This window comes from Esox lucius, chromosome 8 (genome assembly GCF_011004845.1).
Source record: "Esox lucius isolate fEsoLuc1 chromosome 8, fEsoLuc1.pri, whole genome shotgun sequence".
NCBI classification, from domain to species: Eukaryota; Metazoa; Chordata; class Actinopteri; order Esociformes; family Esocidae; genus Esox; species Esox lucius.
In genome coordinates this window covers 1,575,781-1,594,464 of record NC_047576.1, presented here as the reverse complement: position 1 = coordinate 1,594,464, position 18,684 = coordinate 1,575,781, and the positions used below count along the sequence as shown (strand labels likewise).

At 44.2% G+C, this 18,684-nt stretch overlaps 1 protein-coding gene across 1 annotated transcript in view; it reads left to right on the top strand.

The window, feature by feature from the left end:
- Positions 1 to 521: 521 nt before the first annotated feature.
- The window catches only part of p3h2 (prolyl 3-hydroxylase 2), a 75,166-nt gene continuing 57,003 nt past the window's right edge, over positions 522 to 18,684 (top strand). The window contains exon 1 of the mRNA XM_029121639.2: positions 522 to 1,141. Coding sequence (XP_028977472.1) covers positions 725 to 1,141 — 417 coding nt within the window. The 5' untranslated portion in view covers positions 522 to 724. The remainder of the gene's footprint in view (positions 1,142 to 18,684) is intronic.

The window sequence follows — 18,684 nt, the reverse complement described above, 5'->3', positions numbered from 1 at the left end:
TTAACATCTGCGACCAGCAGAGGGAGATGAAGTCGTGTGAATGAGAATATCAGAGGGGGTTACTAGGTGAACTGAGGTACAGTGGTGTGGTTCAAGACTTCTGTGGAGATCACAGAATAAAAACCAGTGTAGAAAAAGGTTATCATGACTTACTCTGTTGCTAAAATGCTACATTATTGTACGCGGTACTATAACCTAAACACAACTGTGTTATAGAAGACCTGCTTAAATATTGACTCTTCAAACAGTAGGTCCACATCGGTTCATAATTTGTGTTGTGAAGTTGTCTGGGGTATTCCACACATCAAGCACGGCTGTATGTTGCTATGTTATTTTATTTAGTGCCAGAGGGACATTCATAAACGTAATAGGCTAACTTTAAAACTGTGTATGACACGGCTAATGTAATAATGAAGATAGATGTTACTACATTTGATTTCCCTGAAGAGGGGAGGAGTTAGAGGAACAAGCATGGGGGGTCATTACAGAAAATGTGTCCCTGACTAAAGTACCCCCCCCCCCCCCCCCCCCACACACACACACACATACACTACACAAGGCCACACAGGGACTCAAACCTCATTAAACTCATACGGAACTGTCACATCCTTGTATCTGGTCTCTGCAAGCCGCCCTGTAATTTTTATCTCAAGACTGGAGATTGTGTAAACTGCAAGCTTGCGCGTGAGTATTCCTGTGTCCCACCAACGAACTAACGCTGAAGATGGATGTTCACTTTTCCATTGGTAGTATCCTGCCAATTGTCCTTCAATCGCTCTTGTTGTCATCTTCATATGGTTCGTTGGAGCCCTTCGACCTTTTATACAACAATGCCGTCGAAGCGTTTTACAGAAGTGAATATGAAGATGTTGTCCGATTCATGGAGGGAGCACTCAGCAGCTACGCAGAGGTCCGCCAATCGAAAGTCCGATGTCGGATAGGATGCCAAGACCAGCACCGGTTTGATTCCGTTTCCACGGACCTTCAGTTCTTTGACGTGGTTCTGAAAAGAGCCAGTTGTCAGAATGAGTGTATCGAAGAGAAAGTTGGAACACAGTCCATGCACAAAGTCAGTGAGGATGTCATCCAGGATTTCAACAGACGAATCCCGTACAACTATCTTCAGTTGGCTTATCAGAAGGTACGATTCTTTTTTTGTAAATCAGGCCGTCGACCGTAGATAATGACGTTATTTATATTAGTTAGCTTTACTAGGCTACAAGTCGCCATTTATTGTCCCATTGAGGCTACTACGATGCGATCGTGCGCAGCTGTATTTCCCACCAGCTGTTGCTGCTGCTGCTGAGCAACGTGACGCAGTGTGTAGTGGTTGAGCGAAGTGCTTCGGTGTTACGGTTTCAGGGGCGACTTCGGGAAACATTCTATGTTGCGCTCAAGTATATTTGATATAGCCTACTTTTCAAGTTTCATTGAAAATAATATATGGGAGCCGTCTTCTTAGCTTGATCTCTTTCCAAAATCCTGTCTTGGATTGCTAGCCTAAATGTCAAACATAGCCGGTTAATGTAGCAAATGTTAGGCGGGTTGTACTAATGTGTTTCTATTAACTGTGTGTTGTACTAGGTCTACTGCAATGTGCCTGCGTGAAGAAAGCAAATTCCGAGTGTTGCCTTCAGGTTGGACACAGGGGAATTACTTGTATGAAGGGTGCTCACAAAAAGTGATATAGGCCTACCACATACATACATATATTCGTACATACAGTCTGTGTAGTTCTACATAGACAGCTGGCTATAAAATTGAAAGATCTAGAAATAACCCCTCCCCCACTCAGTAATAGCCCCTCCCCCAGCCGGTGTCTGCACCCATTCATAAAGTTTACCCGACAGTGCCAATTCTATTTAATCAAAAAAGGTACGCACAACTCTGCGCTTGTTTTCCGTCTCAGACAATTTCATGCTTATTTTTTTATGACCGGAGAGTGTGTCATGCAAAACCACAAAAGTGTGTGCTTTGGCTCCAAGTTCCTCTGGGTTTTCCAGTACATTCCACAGAATCAACCCAAACCCAGATCTCTTGCACTTTGTAGTGGACTCTCTGGAATCACAAACATACCTCAGGACGTCAGTGTTGGTGAATGTTTCTGTTATCCAACCTAGAGCCCCATCACATTCACTATGTGGTGTTCATTTAATTGTGAAAGAATGAAAGCAGAAATACCCACAATTTAACTTAACACCAACATCACAGCACCCTTGTCTACATTTAGAACGATATCCCCAAACTTTCTTAAAAACACTTACTGTGCTGCTGTCCAACTGGAGTGTGAGGAATAGGAAGTTAAAAGTGAAGACCTTTATTGTCCTTATTTATAGTCTGCAAATTGGTTCATTATGTTCAAAGCCTGCCGTTAATTTTATGTCTATTTAAAGGGGATGTGTGTGGGTCATGCAATTAAATAATGTGCGTGTGTTTGGCTTGAGGAGAACAAAATGTGGATGTGGTCACTTGTTTCTTGTGAATGTGTGCCCTGAGACATCCAGTTAGAAGTGGCAGATAACCGATTGAACACATCACTGTCTGCAGGCACATATAGTTCTGTTTCCCCTTTTGTTATGTACCAATGCGCCAACTACTGAGGGTTGCAGCTAGAAGGACAATGCTAGAAGGACAATCTGCAGCACACACAATTAGGTGGCTTCAAATGATAGTTTCCGTACAGAATTCAAGCTCAAAAACCTGGCGGTACTAGGGACACCATGTCTGTTTTTCTGATTGGCTTCTGGCCTGCTTTTCCCTGGCGTGTTGACAACTTGAGGAACTGGCTAACATGGCAGCAGATCAAGGCCTGGAGGTTCAGTGTTGACCTAACGACAGGTAGAAGGGGAGATTTGAGGCGTTGCGTTTGGCTGGCCAAAGGCGACTACATCAGTAAGAAGACAAACAGGCTCTGTAAATGTGGGGGCGTTTGTGAAAACATTCCGTTTAACATTCCAGCTCGCACACACCCACTTCTTGACCAATCCGCTGGCTTGATCATGCCCTTTGGCTGGGCAGAAGGGCCCACTGACACCAGCACTGACACCAGCAAAGACACCAACACCATCACCAGCACCGAGAACAGCATAGACTCCAACACTCACACCAGCACCAACAACAGGAAAGACACCAGCACTGACACCAGCACAGATTCCAGCACTGACACCAGCACAGACTCCACCACTGACACCAGCACTGACACCAGCACTGACAACAGCACAGACAATAGCACTGACAACAGCACCGACAACAGCACAGACACCAAACAAATGGCAACTGTTCTTCTCTAGTCAGCCTGATGCATCTGTCCTCAATTCGCCTCCCATTTAGCCACGCAAATATTATTTTTCCTGTTGTGAGCTGTTTGCTTTTCTAAAAAGAGAGACACACCATGCTTGTGCAGGAGGTGAAGGGAGTCTGTTGTGCGGGTCATGGGCCTGCCCTTAGTAACCCCCAGAGGTCCTTGTTGGTTGGGCAGCGCTGGCTTCACAGCAGAATCAAAGGCCCTCAGCGGCCCCTGCCCTCCTGATTTCCTTGAACCTGGGCTATCTCCAAGATATCCTGGAGAGTGTTTGCCGTCGATATCTAAGAGGGTAGTGAGATGAACTGACGTCAACCTGAACCTGTCTGTCTCTCTCCCTTTCTCTTCAACCTGAACCTGTCTGTCTCTCTCCCTTTCTCTTCAACCTGAACCTGTCTGTCTCTCTCCCTTTCTCTTCTTGCCCCTGTCTCACTCATACCTCCTCTCTGTTTCTCCCTGGTGGTGAGCCAGAAATAACTCTAGATGTTATTTCTTTAGACATCCACTCAGCAGCTTTTATTTAGTATTCAGCTTTGATATGCTAAAAAACAAAGTTGTCATAGAAAATTATTTCATGAAAGATCCTCAAGGATAAAATCTGAGTTATGTATTTCCCTAATGACCACAAATCCTTTACATTTAACAAGTACAGCAGAATGAAAACCATGAACTAAATGGGAATATACTATTGTTGTTTACAGTTTTTCCTGGATTGCTAACACATTTCTTGAATGTGTACTACCCTAAACGCACGTCTTGATACTCACACCATTTTGGCCAAACCGTTGGAATTCTGACCCAAAAGTAAACATTGTCTAAACTGTATTATCTCTCATAGAAACCAAACTTTGCAGTCAAGTTACACACATAACCATCAAATACAATCAACCTTCTGAATACACTTTACACACTGCTGGGAGGAATTGAAAAAAACGACACTTCTCAAAAAAATTAAGGGAACTCGTAATCATCACAGTAACACCAAGTCAAATACATTTCAGGGACATCAATCTGTCCATTTCGGAAGCATAAGCGATTGTGGATTAATGTCACCTGTTTTGGTGCAAATGAAAGTGACAACAGGTGCACTGGAGAAGCAACAGCAAGACAAACCCCAAAAAGGGAATGGTTTTGCTGGTGGTTGCCACAGACAACTGCTCTCACATTATCCTTCCTGACTGATTCTTCTCTAGTTTTGCATTTTGCTAGTGTCCCTGTCACTACTGGTAGCATGCGGCGGTACCTGCAGCCCATTCAGGTTGCACAGGCAGTCCAGCTCCTCCAGGATGGCACATCCTTACATGTCATTGCACAATGGTTTGGTGTGTCTCCCAGTACAGTCTCAAGAGCATGGAGGAAATACCAGGAGACAGGCCGTTACACAAGGAGAGCTGGATAGGGCCGTAAATGGGCATCAACCTAGCAGCAGGACCCGTATCTCCTCCTTTGTACGAAGAGAAAACAGGATGAGCAATTCACAGATGAGAGCAGGTTCACACTGAGCACATGTGACAGACGTGAAAGAGTCTGGAGATGCCGTGGTGAACCTTATGCTGACTGCAACATCATCCAGCATGACTGGTTTGGTGGTGGGTCCATGACACACTACTGAGTCACATTATGAGTTGGAACAGCGTGTGGTTTCAATTGTTTACTTTGATGGTGTGAGTTTGAATTCAGCCCTCAAGCAGGTGGTGATTTTTGTTTCCACTGACCGTTGTTGCATCATTTTGTTCTCTATGAATTACACAATGTTCAGTAAAAATGTCAGATGTTTCACTCTATAAGTTTGATACGATGTGAATCATACAATCACACAAATACTACAATTCCACTTCTTATTTTCCATTCAAACTTACAATACTGCAATTTCTTGTTGAACAATAATGTTTGTCACTGTAGTGGTTACAGTAATGTACTGTAAGTCACCAACACAAATTTGGAATTTGCATAAAACAATGAAGCCTAAGAAAACACGTAAAGAAACAGAGCATTTTAACGTAGGTAAGAGGGTTAGAGTATGCCACAGTACTGCAATAGCTGTTACAGTTCATTCTGGGTCAGCGTCCTGTCTCCGACCAGGGTCAGACCAGAGATGTTCATCAACATTCCCTAGCCGAACAGCAGGGGAAAAATGCCCTGGAACGCCTGAGCCATCCCTGACAGGACTCTACAACAATGTTCCCACAAGCTTCCTCCATGGCTTGGAGAATGTTGTTCTGTACATACATGTAGGGATTTCTGTCATTGACCTTCCACCGCCATGCTGAGAAAAACTCCTCTATCAGAATGAGGAAAGGGGAGTACGGTGGCTAATGGTTGATATTTACACACAAATTATGGAAAACGTAAACACATACTTGGACATATTGGAAACACGGCTCTTTCACACTCTCTAGGTTCCTCTCAAATGGAACCCGGTACACTTTTTTCATGTGCATATGGTTACGCCGAAGGCTGCAATCAATTGTTGAAATGCTGACTGACTATAATTTGGAAAATGTAATTGTCTTCAATAATTCTTGCCTGGATTTCTCTGAGGCATGTGAGGTTGTTTACCACAACCATGTTCTCGATGGTGCTGATTTGGGCCTCAGAAAAAATACTTTATCTACCACAAACAACAGTGTTTGACATTGTCACACATTACTGACAATAGGAATCCTCAACTTCATAATTTTCTTGTATTATCTGCTTCTGTTACTGTAATGCATGTAGTTTCATGTTACATATAGTACAGAAAAGTACTTCATAGTATGGTAGGCCTACTGTATCTGTTTTCATCCCTGAAAGTCTGGACAATCGATGCAACACTGAAACAGATCGGCTTCCCCTATAATGTCAAAAAAATGATGGTCAAATATGTACTATTGTGTAAACATTTTATTGACAAAAAATGCGTTAAAACACGTTAATCTCTAAAACTAGTTAGTTCAGAATCAGCTACAGGTTGGCTGACTCGATTTTCTTCTCATACAATCCCGCAGCGTCACAGTGCATTTCCCTGTTGAAGCCGAGGGTCCATCGACTTCAATGGGACTGCTTAGAACAGTTTTTTTCAGTGCTCCGAAAGTAGACGGTGATTGGATAAATGCTGCGATTATGTCCCGTCCACGGAGACTCTGCGTCTCTGGGGGTGAATGAGGAGTGGGCTGGCCCGGACTGATTAGAGGATCTGACTATCTGTCAAACTGCATCTCCTTTTGACTGACAGCGGTCTGTACTATAAGAAGTCACTGAAGCTATTTTGCGCTCAGTCCCATCGCGGATTTCTCAAGTGTATTCGAAAGACAAACTGCTGCAAAATTTCTTGATATTTGTTTGGTGAAATTGCTAGCCGATTTGCATCATTTGACACAATTCTAGGCTACACCACAATCCTTGTTTCAGTTTTACAAAGTTATTATTATTTTTTATATAGTTCATTCATTCATATACAGTAGTAGGCTAGGCTAGCGTCGTACGCGGGTGAAACTGTGCACGATGGCAGACAGTGCTAATATTGTCGACCTGATTTTAGCAAAGCCATTTGGAAGTCATCCTTCCAAGTCTTCCTTTTATAAAGGGAATTTATAATAGGCTTTTGTAAAAAGCCTATTTAAATAAATATTTATGTATTTATAGAAATTTTAAAGATATCATAAATCCTCCAAAATCTGCACAAATTTTGAGTAAAAACATTAATAAGCAGAGTAAACTTATATTTGTAAAAATAAATAAATATATATATATTGTTCTGTTACAAAATTAAATGTTATTGTCTGGGGTCCAAAAGACCCCAAAGACCCCGAGTGTCACTACAAATGAAGACCATCAGAGGGTTATAATGTAGACCGAAAATGAGCTTCCCCTCTGTGGAAGACCAGCAGCCGCCACTGATTCCTACCATTTCTCACAACTGTGTCTCATTCTCCAATGTTTGTATCCATGATTCAGACACACAGGTGAGCTTACCTGTTGCCCTTTTCATTCATTCCCATCTCCTGATTGCTTGTTGAGTATTTTTGGTAGTTTACACCTGGAAAATGGTTTGTTAAGGGAATATGAATTCCACTGGTTTGAGTTTACTTACTGAATGTCAGTGTTTTCTAAATGACAACATGGTGACAACTGTGTGTTAAAGTGAGAGGTATGATGTAAAAAGGGTTTTAAAAATGTATTTGATTGATTGATTGAGGTGTGTTTAGACTTTGGCAAAGAAGTGTGAATGGACCAGAGAAATGTGGCAGAAGGAGTGAATAGTGTTTATAGGCTGGGTAACATGGTCTTTCTGCTGGAAATTGGCAAAATGGTTTACACTACCAATTTTTGTGTGTCAGCAATTATGAGAAACTGTATTTATTTAAATAAACAACATTTTGTTGTTATTATTGTTGGGATCTGACTGTCTCCATAGATCTCCTCATAGATTATTTGGACTGGAACTTTGCCTTGACAAGAGCATAGGCAGGTTTGTGCATGTAAAATAGTTTTTCCTCAACTATAACAAGGATTCACTTTCCAATGCGCCTCCTGTAGTGATCATCCTCTGTGTCACTGGTAGAATCACCACGCAGATGCAGCTAGCAGACCGACTGACATGAGCGTGTGAAAGATGTCTGCGGTCTGGAATCCCCAAACCGTTGAACCCCTGTCTAGGAATGTTGTACGTTGGAAGTAAACCTTTTTTGAGTGAAAAATAAAATCCACATTTGTGTTCCTCCTAATACGGTTGGAGCACAGTATGTATCTGGCTTGAGGAGAGTGTATGCTGTCGTTGCATCTGTTGGCGATTGAACAGCTGAGGAGAAGAAAGAGGTCAAAGGGCTGACTATTATTTACATCCAACAGAGATATTACTCAGTACTGAAGTATAGGACCTTGGATGAAGCTTAGACCGTTATCAGATGTGGAGTGGGCCAGAATACAACCTTTTGTTTCCAATTTCTTATGTTTGACAGGCAGCTTTAGTCCACAGATTCAGGACCAGTAGTTTGTTCCTTTCTTCCTAACAAAACATTTAAGTTGCGAAATGATTCTTCTACTGAAGCAAACAGAACTAAACTATTTTGTCAAATAGATTTTGTATTGGGTGAAATCAGGTAGGACCTACCTTGTCTCCTTCTGTTTACTTCTGCTTCCTTCTGTTGAAGAATAGTTTTTACATCTAAGCTGTTTTCATTGACAGACTGAATACTACTCTGGACTGATGGAGATCATTTGGAGTGGTGTTGCAGGCCTAGTGATGCAGGTGGTAAAATAATGTTCCAAAATGCTCATGTTTCTAAAATGTCCAGGTTTCTAAAATGCACATGTTTCTAAAATGTCCAGGGTTCTTAAATGTCCAGGGTTCTTAAATGCCCAGGTTTCAGAAATGTTCTGGTATCCAGGTTAACAGAAAAGTAGGTTTCTCAGACATTGGAATTGTGTCACCTTTTGCAGGGCTATAGCAGGGCTAATGTATTGTTATCAAGTTTTTGATTGAGAAATAGAAGAAGTGGCATGTATTAGCTGTTCCTTGTGAAATGGAATTTCTGTCAGAAAGACACGTTTCTTTCTTGTCCTGAAACAAGACAGGTGTGACAGGCCTTAATTGGTTTGCGGTTGTTTCTTTCATGAAATATTTTTTCATCCTCTTCTGGTCGACTGTAAAGTATGCCGTAACCATTGTTTGGATATCAAACCACACATTTTTTTTTTAAACAAATTTAGTCATAGTCACTGCCTAACTTTCATACACCTACTGTCATCCTAAAGAAACTGTGTCTGAGTATCTGCAAGCTAATTTACTCTGCCCTTGGTGAGAGTTGCTGGATCTTTGTAGACAGAGAGGAACAGGACTCTGCTAAAGACCCTCTGCATGACTGCCTCTAAGCGGATAACAGAACAGCAGGAATGTGGGTGGATTCTTTCTAATGAACTGTGTTCAACCTCCTTAACAATCAGAAGGACGGAGCAAAGGATGGAAGACATCTGGAGGGAGGGCCTAGATGACTGCTGTGTTTGTGAGGGGAGATGGAGGATGTCTGGAGGGAGGGCCTAGATGACTGCTGTGTTTGTGAGGGGAGATGGAGGATGTCTGGAGGGAGGGCCTAGATGACTGCTGTGTTTGTGAGGGGAGATGGAGGATGTCTGGAGGGAGGGCCTAGATGACTGCTGTGTTTGTGAGGGGAGATGGAGGATGTCTGGAGGGAGGGCCTAGAAAGCTGCTGTTTGTGAGGGGAGATGGAGGATGTCTGGAGGGAGGGCCTAGAAGGCTGCTGTTTGTTAGGGGAGATGGAGTACGTCTGGAGGGAGGGCCTAGATGACTGCTGTGTTTGTGAGGGGAGATGGAGGACGTCTGGTGGGAGGGCCTAGATGACTGCTGTGTTTGTGAGGGGAGATGGAGGATGTCTGGAGGGAGGGCCTAGAAGGGTGCTGTTTGTTAGGGGAGATGGAGGACGTCTGGTGGGAGGGCCTAGATGACTGCTGTGTTTGTGAGGGGAGATGGAGGATGTCTGGAGGGAGGGCCTAGAAGGGTGCTGTTTGTTAGGGGAACTGGAGGACGTCTGGAGGGAGGGCCTAGATGACTGCTGTGTTTGTGAGGAGAGATGGAGGACGTCTGGTGGGAGGGCCTAGATGACTGCTGTGTTTGTGAGGGGAGATGGAGGATGTCTGGTGGGAGGGCCTAGATGACTGCTGTGTTTGTGAGGGGAGATGGAGGATGTCTGGAGGGAGGGCCTAGAAGGCTGCTTTTTCTTAGGGGAGATGGAGGATATCTGGAAGAAGGGCTTAGAAGACTGCAGTGTTTTTTGGGGGGGGGGGTGGACATCTGGAGGGAGGGCTTAAAAGACTGCAGTATTTGTGAGGAGATATGGAGGACCAATGACCAAAATACTAATCCCATTCAAGTATTTGTGATAGCTTTCAATTGCAATTTATCTTATCCTATTCTGTACCTTCGTCTGAGCCTTTTTGACATATGCACTTGTATTTTGGATTTTGCCTGCTAGTATACATAGTTATGTACACCGATCAGCCATAACATTATGAATAGTGCCCAAAGCATCACACTGCCTCTGCAGAGTTCCCTTCTTCCCATAGTGCATTCTGGTCCCATGTGTTCTCCAGGTAAGTGACGCACATGCACCCGGTCTTCCATGTGATGTCAAAGAAAACATGATTCATCAGACTAGGCCACCTTCTTCCATCGCTCCATGGTCCAGTTCTGATGCTCACTTGCCCATAGTAGGCACTTTTGGCAGTGGACAGGGTTCAGCATGGGCACCCTGACTGGTCTGCAGCTATGCAGCCCCATACGCAACAAACTGTGATGCACTGTGTGTTCTGACACCTTTCTATCAGTACCAGCATTAACGTTTTCAGCAATTTGAGCTACAGTAGCATGTCTGTTAGATCGGACCACATGGGCCAGCCTTCACTCCCCACGTGCATCAATGAGCCTTGGCCACCCATGACCCTGTCGCCAGTTTAGCACTTTCCCTTCCTTGGACCACTTTTGATTGGTACTGACCAATGCTGACCGGGAACACCCCACAAGGGCTGCAGCTTTGGACATGCTCTGACCCAGTCGTCTAGCCATCACAATTTGGCCCTTGTCAAAGTCGCTCAGATCCTTACTCAGATTTGCCAATTTTTCCTGCTTCTAATACATCAACTTTTAGGACAGAATGTTCACATGCTGCCTAATATATCCCACCCACTGACAGGTGCCATGATAACGAAATTATCAGTGTTATTCACTTCACCTGTCAGTGGTCATAATGTTATGGCTGATCGGTGTATATTATTGCTGTACATGCTATAATATCTATAATATTCAATTAAATTGCTGCTAGTTTACACTGTTATGTGCAGGTGCATCTAAAAAAAAATAATATTGTGGAAAAGGTGACACTTTCATATATTCTAGATTAATTACACTTAATGTGAAACATTTCAAGCCTTTTTTGTTTCAGTCTTGATGATTATGGCTTACATCTCATGGAAATAAAAAATCCAAACTATCCCTTTAATATGAGCATGTCAAAGTTGATATGATTTTGGAAATTGCATAGGGCATTTCCATCGGTAGTCATTGTCTGAGAAGTTTCTACACAAAACTAAATGTTCCTAAGGTTTGCAAAGGAATCATGTCAGTTTATTCTTTCAATTTGAAACTAAATTGTTCTTTGAGAACCCTTGAGGGGTTTTCATACTGAAACTGTGTGGCAATTCTTCAAGAAATAAATGCAAAATGCTATTTCATAGAACTACAGTTAACAACAAATCACAAAATGTTATTCCAAATATTCTCTGAGGATCTGTTAAAAATTTGTTAATTTAACTTTTAGGGTTTCCCCCACAGAAGAACGCCTGAAAGATCCTCTTGGATTATTTTCTTTTCAGAGTGAAGTGTTTTCAGCCTGACTGTGTGCTTTATAAATCAGCCGAACGTTCATATTTCCTCATTCCTATATGCAGTATTCCCCACCCCAGGAGTTCTGGAGTGGGGAAGTATTTAGGGTGAGACCTTGAGTTGGGGTGACTGTGAGGAAGTACATGATTTGTAAATATTTGGAGAATAAGGACTTTGAAATGGTCACTTGTCTTTATTTTGACTGATGAAGAGAGATTTCAACAAAACATCAAGAACTTATTATTTCAGTTAAGCGTGGACCACTGGTTGACTGTACATCTGATACACCCAGTTGCAGAGATTAATCCAGCTAGCATGTGCTCAGTGTTTAGGCCAGTCATGCAATGAATTGGACTCTGTTCTAGTAAATTGGGTTAAAACGTGACTAAAATCCTCTGTAGAAGCCCACTGTAGAACTGAGCTGGCTTTGTATGTGCCTGAATGGTATACCAGGATGCAGCCCAGTTCTCAACTGTCGGAGCAGATTCATATGTCACTGATTAGGCTACCCACTGGGATTCAATCAGCGCTGGCGGCCACACAGCCGAAACTGATCCGGGGCCTGTGTTGTGCAAGCTGTATCCAATCAGACTGTGGTTCTTTATGTGTTTCTATGAACAGTGTTTCTGTAAACTTGCAGTATTTCTATAATTGCAAAATGCAGTGTTTCAATAGACTTGCTTAGTCATTGATGTCTGAAATAAACATGGAATTCTGAAGAACCTGAACATTCTGTGACCTAATGCTCTGCGGACTTCAGAAACAGTTAATGCATTTTCAAGTTTCCACATCATTCCCAGCTCCCGCTCACTAACCCTGAGGCCATGAGGTCATTTCCTGTGAAACTCTATTAGAGGTGTTGATTGTTTACCCCAGTGTCTTTACTGTCATCAACCCACTGACCCTGTGTTCCAAGGTGACAGTATAACCAACGCATGGTTATATTACCATGTGTTTTTGTCTGTGTATGTGTGAGACATTTCAACACTCTGGAAGAAATAATTTAGTCTTTTTTTCAAACTAGTCTATCCACCTCAAATTTCCTCGTCAGACAAATCCAAAACGTCCATTCACCGCAGATTAAAATTACATAAAATAATACGATTCCAAGGACTAAACCATCAACCGACAGCAACCGTCATCTTGCCTACCGGTGGTCCCTGTTCAACCCACCGGTGGTCCCCGTCCAGCCTACCGGTGGTCCCTGTTCAACCTAGTGGTGGTCCCTGTTCAACCTAGTGGTGGTCCCCGTCCAGCCTACCGGTGGTCCCCGTCCAGCCTACCGGTGGTCCCTGTTCAACCTAGTGGTGGTCCCTGTTCAACCTAGTGGTGGTCCCTGTTCAACCTACCGGTGGTCCCCGTCCAGCCTACCGGTGGTCCCTGTTCAACCTAGTGGTGGTCCCTGTTCAACCTACCGGTGGTCCCTGTTCAACCTACCGGTGGTCCCCGTCCAGCCTACCGGTGGTCCCTGTTCAACCTAGTGGTGGTCCCTGTTCAACCTAGTGGTGGTCCCCATCCAGCCTACCGGTGGTCCCTGTTCAACCTAGTGGTGGTCCCTGTTCAACCTAGTGGTGGTCCCTGTTCAACCTACCGGTGGTCCCCGTCCAGCCTACCGGTGGTCCCTGTTCAACCTAGTGGTGGTCCCCATCCAGCCTACTGATGGGCCCCGTCCACCTTAACATTGGTTCCTGTCCACCCTACCACTGGTCCCTGTCAACCCTACCACTGGTCCCTGTCAACCCTACCACTGGTCCTCGTCCACCCTACCACTGGTCCCTGTCAACCCTACCACTGGTCCTCGTCCACCCTAACACTGGTCCCTGTCAACCCTACCACTGGTCCCTGTCAACCCTACCACTGGTCCCTGTCAACCCTACCACTGGTCCTCGTCCACCCTACCACTGGTCCCTGTCAACCCTACCACTGGTCCTCGTCCACCCTAACACTGGTCCCTGTCAACCCTACCACTGGTCCCTGTCAACCCTACCACTGGTCCCTGTCAACCCTACCACTGGTCCCTGTCAACCCTACCACTGGTCCTCGTCCACCCTACCACTGGTCCTCGTCCACTCTAACACTGGTTCTCATCCACCCTAATGGTTAGCGATGGGGCTAATATGACAGTGAAAGAGTGTTGTGCAGCTGGAATGAGCTTCACCAACAAATGTCCATGTTGTTAACATTGAGGAGACGTAATCTTCCTCCAGTCATCTGAACAACAAATGTCCATGTTGTTCATCATGATCAAGATCATGTGTGGGCTGCAAATGTCAGACCATCGCCATGGTAGCATCCTCAGTCTTTGTAAAAAGTAAAAAGATTTTAACAAAAGCCTCTGTGGCTTTGGTTAAAGAATGACTGTGATTGGGAGTTACAATATTTGGGAGTACAATGTTTTAACAATGAACTCAGTAACCAAATATCCAGGCTTTCCAGACAAAGTCTGAGGATTTTATTTGAGACCTATTTTATGACTACTGAGAATCATTGTCCTTCCTCTTCTCTAGACAGACTGCTAAAAATGTATGTTGAAGTCATACATCTGGCATGGTCAAACCTCTTCACTTAAGCAGTATGGGAGTTTTGCTATTAACAAAATTTTAGGCAACACAAGTGGAAATTGTCCGATATAGGGATCGCTCCTATCACAATAGCACATTTTGTACTTTGTCTATTTAATCATCAAGTAACTTATTCAGTCGGATATACTGTTGGCTGTACTAGCATGTGGGTGTAAATCTACCCCCCCAACAGTTTGGTCCTGTTTTTCCTTTTGTGCAAAAATTGTGAGAATAAGCAAATATTCTAGAATCTTGCAACCAGGATTTTGAGATAACCTGGTGGTTTTAGGGTAAAATTACAGGATTTTTCCTACTAAATGTACTATATGTCATGATGCTCACAGAAAGGGAGATATATATTGTGCTTGGCTTCAACAGCAGCCTGACCAGCTAATCCTGTTGATGGATGGGATGTGGAGGGTGTTCAAGGAGGGGGTAGTAGTGTAGTGATTCCAAACTGGAAATGGAAATCTGACTGGGCCAGTGTGATGAGTTATAGTACCGTCGAGTCGTAATGCCGCTGACAATCAAATGCCTCAGACTGCTTATTGCCGAAGTCGCAAGTTAACTGTCTGCAGATGACAAAGATGTGTTTGGATAGGTAAGGTCAATCTTGTTTCCCAGGTCTATATGAAAGGGAAACCTGAAATTTCTCTCCCTGGGTGTCTGGCTGGGTTAATGATCCATCTCTGTCTTCTCATCTTTTTCTCCTCCTTTTCCTTCATCTTCTTAACCCCAGTTCAACCTATCAATGATTCCCTAAGGTAACCTGAGTGGCCTCTCCATTCAAGGCCATAATGGTTAACTACTCCATGGTCTCTCCTCCCTGAGTGCAGATGACCTTGACATGACCCTGGACAGCTCCGTCTCCTGGATGTTTTCCTCCTCCTATGTGTCCCGTGTCCTGAGGGGCAGGAGAGGTCCCACAATGTCCCTTAGCTGCTGCATCTTCTTTAGGTTCTTCCAGCGCCCAGAGCTGCTCTGCCAGGGTCTTAATATACCCTCCCTGACGAGGTCCTGATGGGAGGCAGCTGAGCAGGGGAAGAGCAGGCAGAACGTTCTAGATCCTGCCAGCCTTTTCCCCTGGGGGCGTTGGTGTGATGCTGACTCAGGAATGGGCGAGAACAGTGTTTTTAATGAGTATTTTGTTTTGTCTTTGAAACTGCTGTTCTGCTATCAGGTTCCCACAGCAGTGAGCTTCAGTGGAACACTGGCTTGAGTAGAGAGCTGTTCCAGGCTCTCAAGGCCGCAGGAAGTGTTTTTTAGTTTTACTGGTGGAAGTCTATATCAGCACGAGCACATGCTTCAGCTTTGCCTTGACATCGTTTTTTCTTTTGTGGAAAAACATGGTTTAGCTGTTTTCTTGGGGATCCCATTTTCACAGCATGTCCTCGTTCTAACCAACTTAGATATTTGTGCATTTTCCAGGTTGAAGACCCCTGGAGATTAATCCATCTCACTACCTCAGCATTGAAAACAATCATTGGGGCAGTTGTCTGGAAGAACGCTGCCTGCTGTCTGGTAAACCAATTTAGAGTCGAAAATATGGAAGTGTCATTCTCCAGAATGTGGGAACGTTTTAGTCTTTTTTGGTCTGCTTGGTCACAAAGATGCGTTAAATTACCTTTCTGGAAAGATTTCCAGCTTATTTATTACTACCCACGTATACACTGAGTGAATAAATATTAATTAGGTCTAGATAGTAAGATGCAATAACAAGTCACCTGTTTTAGGCTGGTTGCTAAGCAGTGCTGAAACAAACAGAAGAGCAAATGAGGGGTCTAGTTCTCTGAATGGGGACGGCAGGCATCTCTTCATCAGGGAGGAATGCCTTTATGGGGTTGAGCTAGCTGCTGGGGAGACTCGCTGTTGGCTTTGTTGGAAGATGGCTAACTTCTGACATTCCAGATTGATACCAATCGACATTTAGGTAAGAATCTTCCTACCAGACAGATTGAGTCAGAGGTCACAGTAAAGTGGTCAGTACTTGCTCCAATCTTCAATACTGAAGGGTCTCTAGAATTGTTATTCTGTGTGAGTGTGTGTGAAGGACTCCTGCATTTCATCAAGTAGGCTTGTAAAGTCGATAACGGTTGCTCACATCCCTTTAAATGTCAAGTTGTAAGTCTGAAGAAGCATCTCTCTCTCTCTGCTCCTTCTCTTTCCTCAGAGCTTACTGAAATGACAATGTGGTGGTCCTTTACTTTAAGTGCTACCTCCCAGCCAACAATAACGACAGCTTATTTTCTTCACCTCGCAGAGCGTGTTTTGGTCTTTGGAAACGTGCAGGCATGTAATAGGCTCCTCTGTTTAATGATTTCCATGAGCTGTGTCTGGGCCTGCACAGCAGAGCTGGGTCGTGGCACCAGGCCACCACAGTGGTTCTTCGACCCATCAGGCTACTGAAAGGCCAGAGGGGTCGGCCTGCGCTCTGGCTGCTGGACTGGGAAGCACAGCAAAACACTTTGCAGGATGGAAATACCCCCCACAAGAACTGGTTCTGAATCTGTCCCAGTTATATGCAGCAAAACAAACCTGAGCCCAACGTTGCTCCTGGGGCTATGCTCTACCCACCACACCCTCTTCAAAAATGACAGAACTGTTTGGAAATTAACTTGTCTATCTCTAAATCCTATGGACTGTGTATTTCCAATCAGGGCCTCCTGTCCATTTGTCTTCTGGATAGTAAAAGACCTGAGCTTTGGTTCACCTACTTTCTCTTGTGCTCCCAGATTTGTAAGGACTAAGAGGAGCTTGGAAATGGTTTGGAAACCAATTCAATCCTTGGGCTGAAGTGTCTGTGTGACCAGGCTGGGATTCTTTTCCCATAGCCTATTGTATGTGAACAAAAGGAGCATCTCACTCAATTTAACACCAGTTTCAAAGATATTCTATTAGCTGGTTGACCGTAGAAAGGAATTTCAATGTTTGAAGGCTTTAGCGAAGTCTTCAGTCAGGCCCACTACTTATACCTATCATGGTTTTGTGTGAGAAACATATTCAGAACAGACTACCCTCTACATGCCGGTATTCTGAAAGTCTTTGTAACCGCTGTTTACTCCGACATGGCTGTGTGGACATCCTGGTGAAAGTTGACCGCGTGGACACAGTGGGCAACTAACCTGTCTGCCCTAATCCGTAATTAACCATGGAATTTACCCCCCTTTTGCCAGATTTTCTTACACTTTCCTTAGTTACTCAAACCGCTTACCAGCACAATCCACACATTCACACATGCTGGCACATAGCATTTGCCATTGTGACAGCTTTTTCTCTCTGTGACACTGAGCCATGGAACACAAATGATTATTCCATATGGACTGGCTTTTCCCTGCCATTTGCGTTCTTCGCCACATGCTATCTGGACCCCTGGGTTACTCCATGCTCGGCAGCCATTACCGTGGAGAAACATGAGCTATATTTAGCTTTCGTCCCAGGATTTTGTGTGTCAGTCCTGGTCCGGACCATATCGAATGTTCCTAATGGAAGTAGCAGACAGACCAGAGAATGCATCCGGGGCTTAGTCATACCAAGTCCCCTCCTCCATAGTAGTGATGGGAGGCAGGGACTTCAGATTCAAATTGAGACACTTTCTGAGTTCATGTCAGGGCTGCATTCCCAGGCACAAGAAGTGAGGTCAATCACTACTTGGGGAGTTAGGGGGAGACCTCCTTTTCCACAGCACTTCTAATGTAACGCAGATGAGGCATAGAATAAAAATTCGAAACTAGCTTCTTAAGATACTGGCAAAGAAAAAAAAAAATCTTTCTTCACTGTTAATCCAATCCAGTGAGCGTGAAAGACGAGTTAAGATGAGTGTTGCGTTGTTAACATCAATAGTCGGGTTTTCTATTTCCCTTTAAGAATATTGATTAATCTAGTTGCTGCCTGCTCTGCAGAGGATGGGTTCCTTGCTGACCCAATCCTAGAGGACAGTCACAGTATTACCCAGTTCAGTTGTTCAGTTGTCCATGCCTGCCCCTGTCTGTTATTGCATGGGGGGATTATAAAGAATCCCCCTCCAGGGATCTGTGGGAGGTCCCCAAGGATCCTGTTACTGGCTCTGATTGGCTGACCCCTCTCGGCCGACTCCTCAAGCTGAAAGCCAGGTGGTGATGATGCTGTGGCAGCATTGGTGTGAGATTCCAAAACCCAGACTGCTTTGTGTGCGGAAGCTTGTTAGTGTTTTTTCCTCCACCAGCCTGCCTGGGATTGCTGGGGATTTCCTTTCCTCCCTGGGGATGGACACCTCTCCTCGATGTGCTTCAGCCGGAGGAGTCCAGCTCTGTCGCACTCCTTTAGTCTGGTTTTAATTTACTCCTTTTGCAGATTTGAAAAGTAACACGTTAAATAGATTTCATTCCTCATTAGCTGGATACTAGTTTTCACAATATGGCTTACACTTGTCTAATTCCTTTACAGGAGATATCAATAGTGAGTCCACA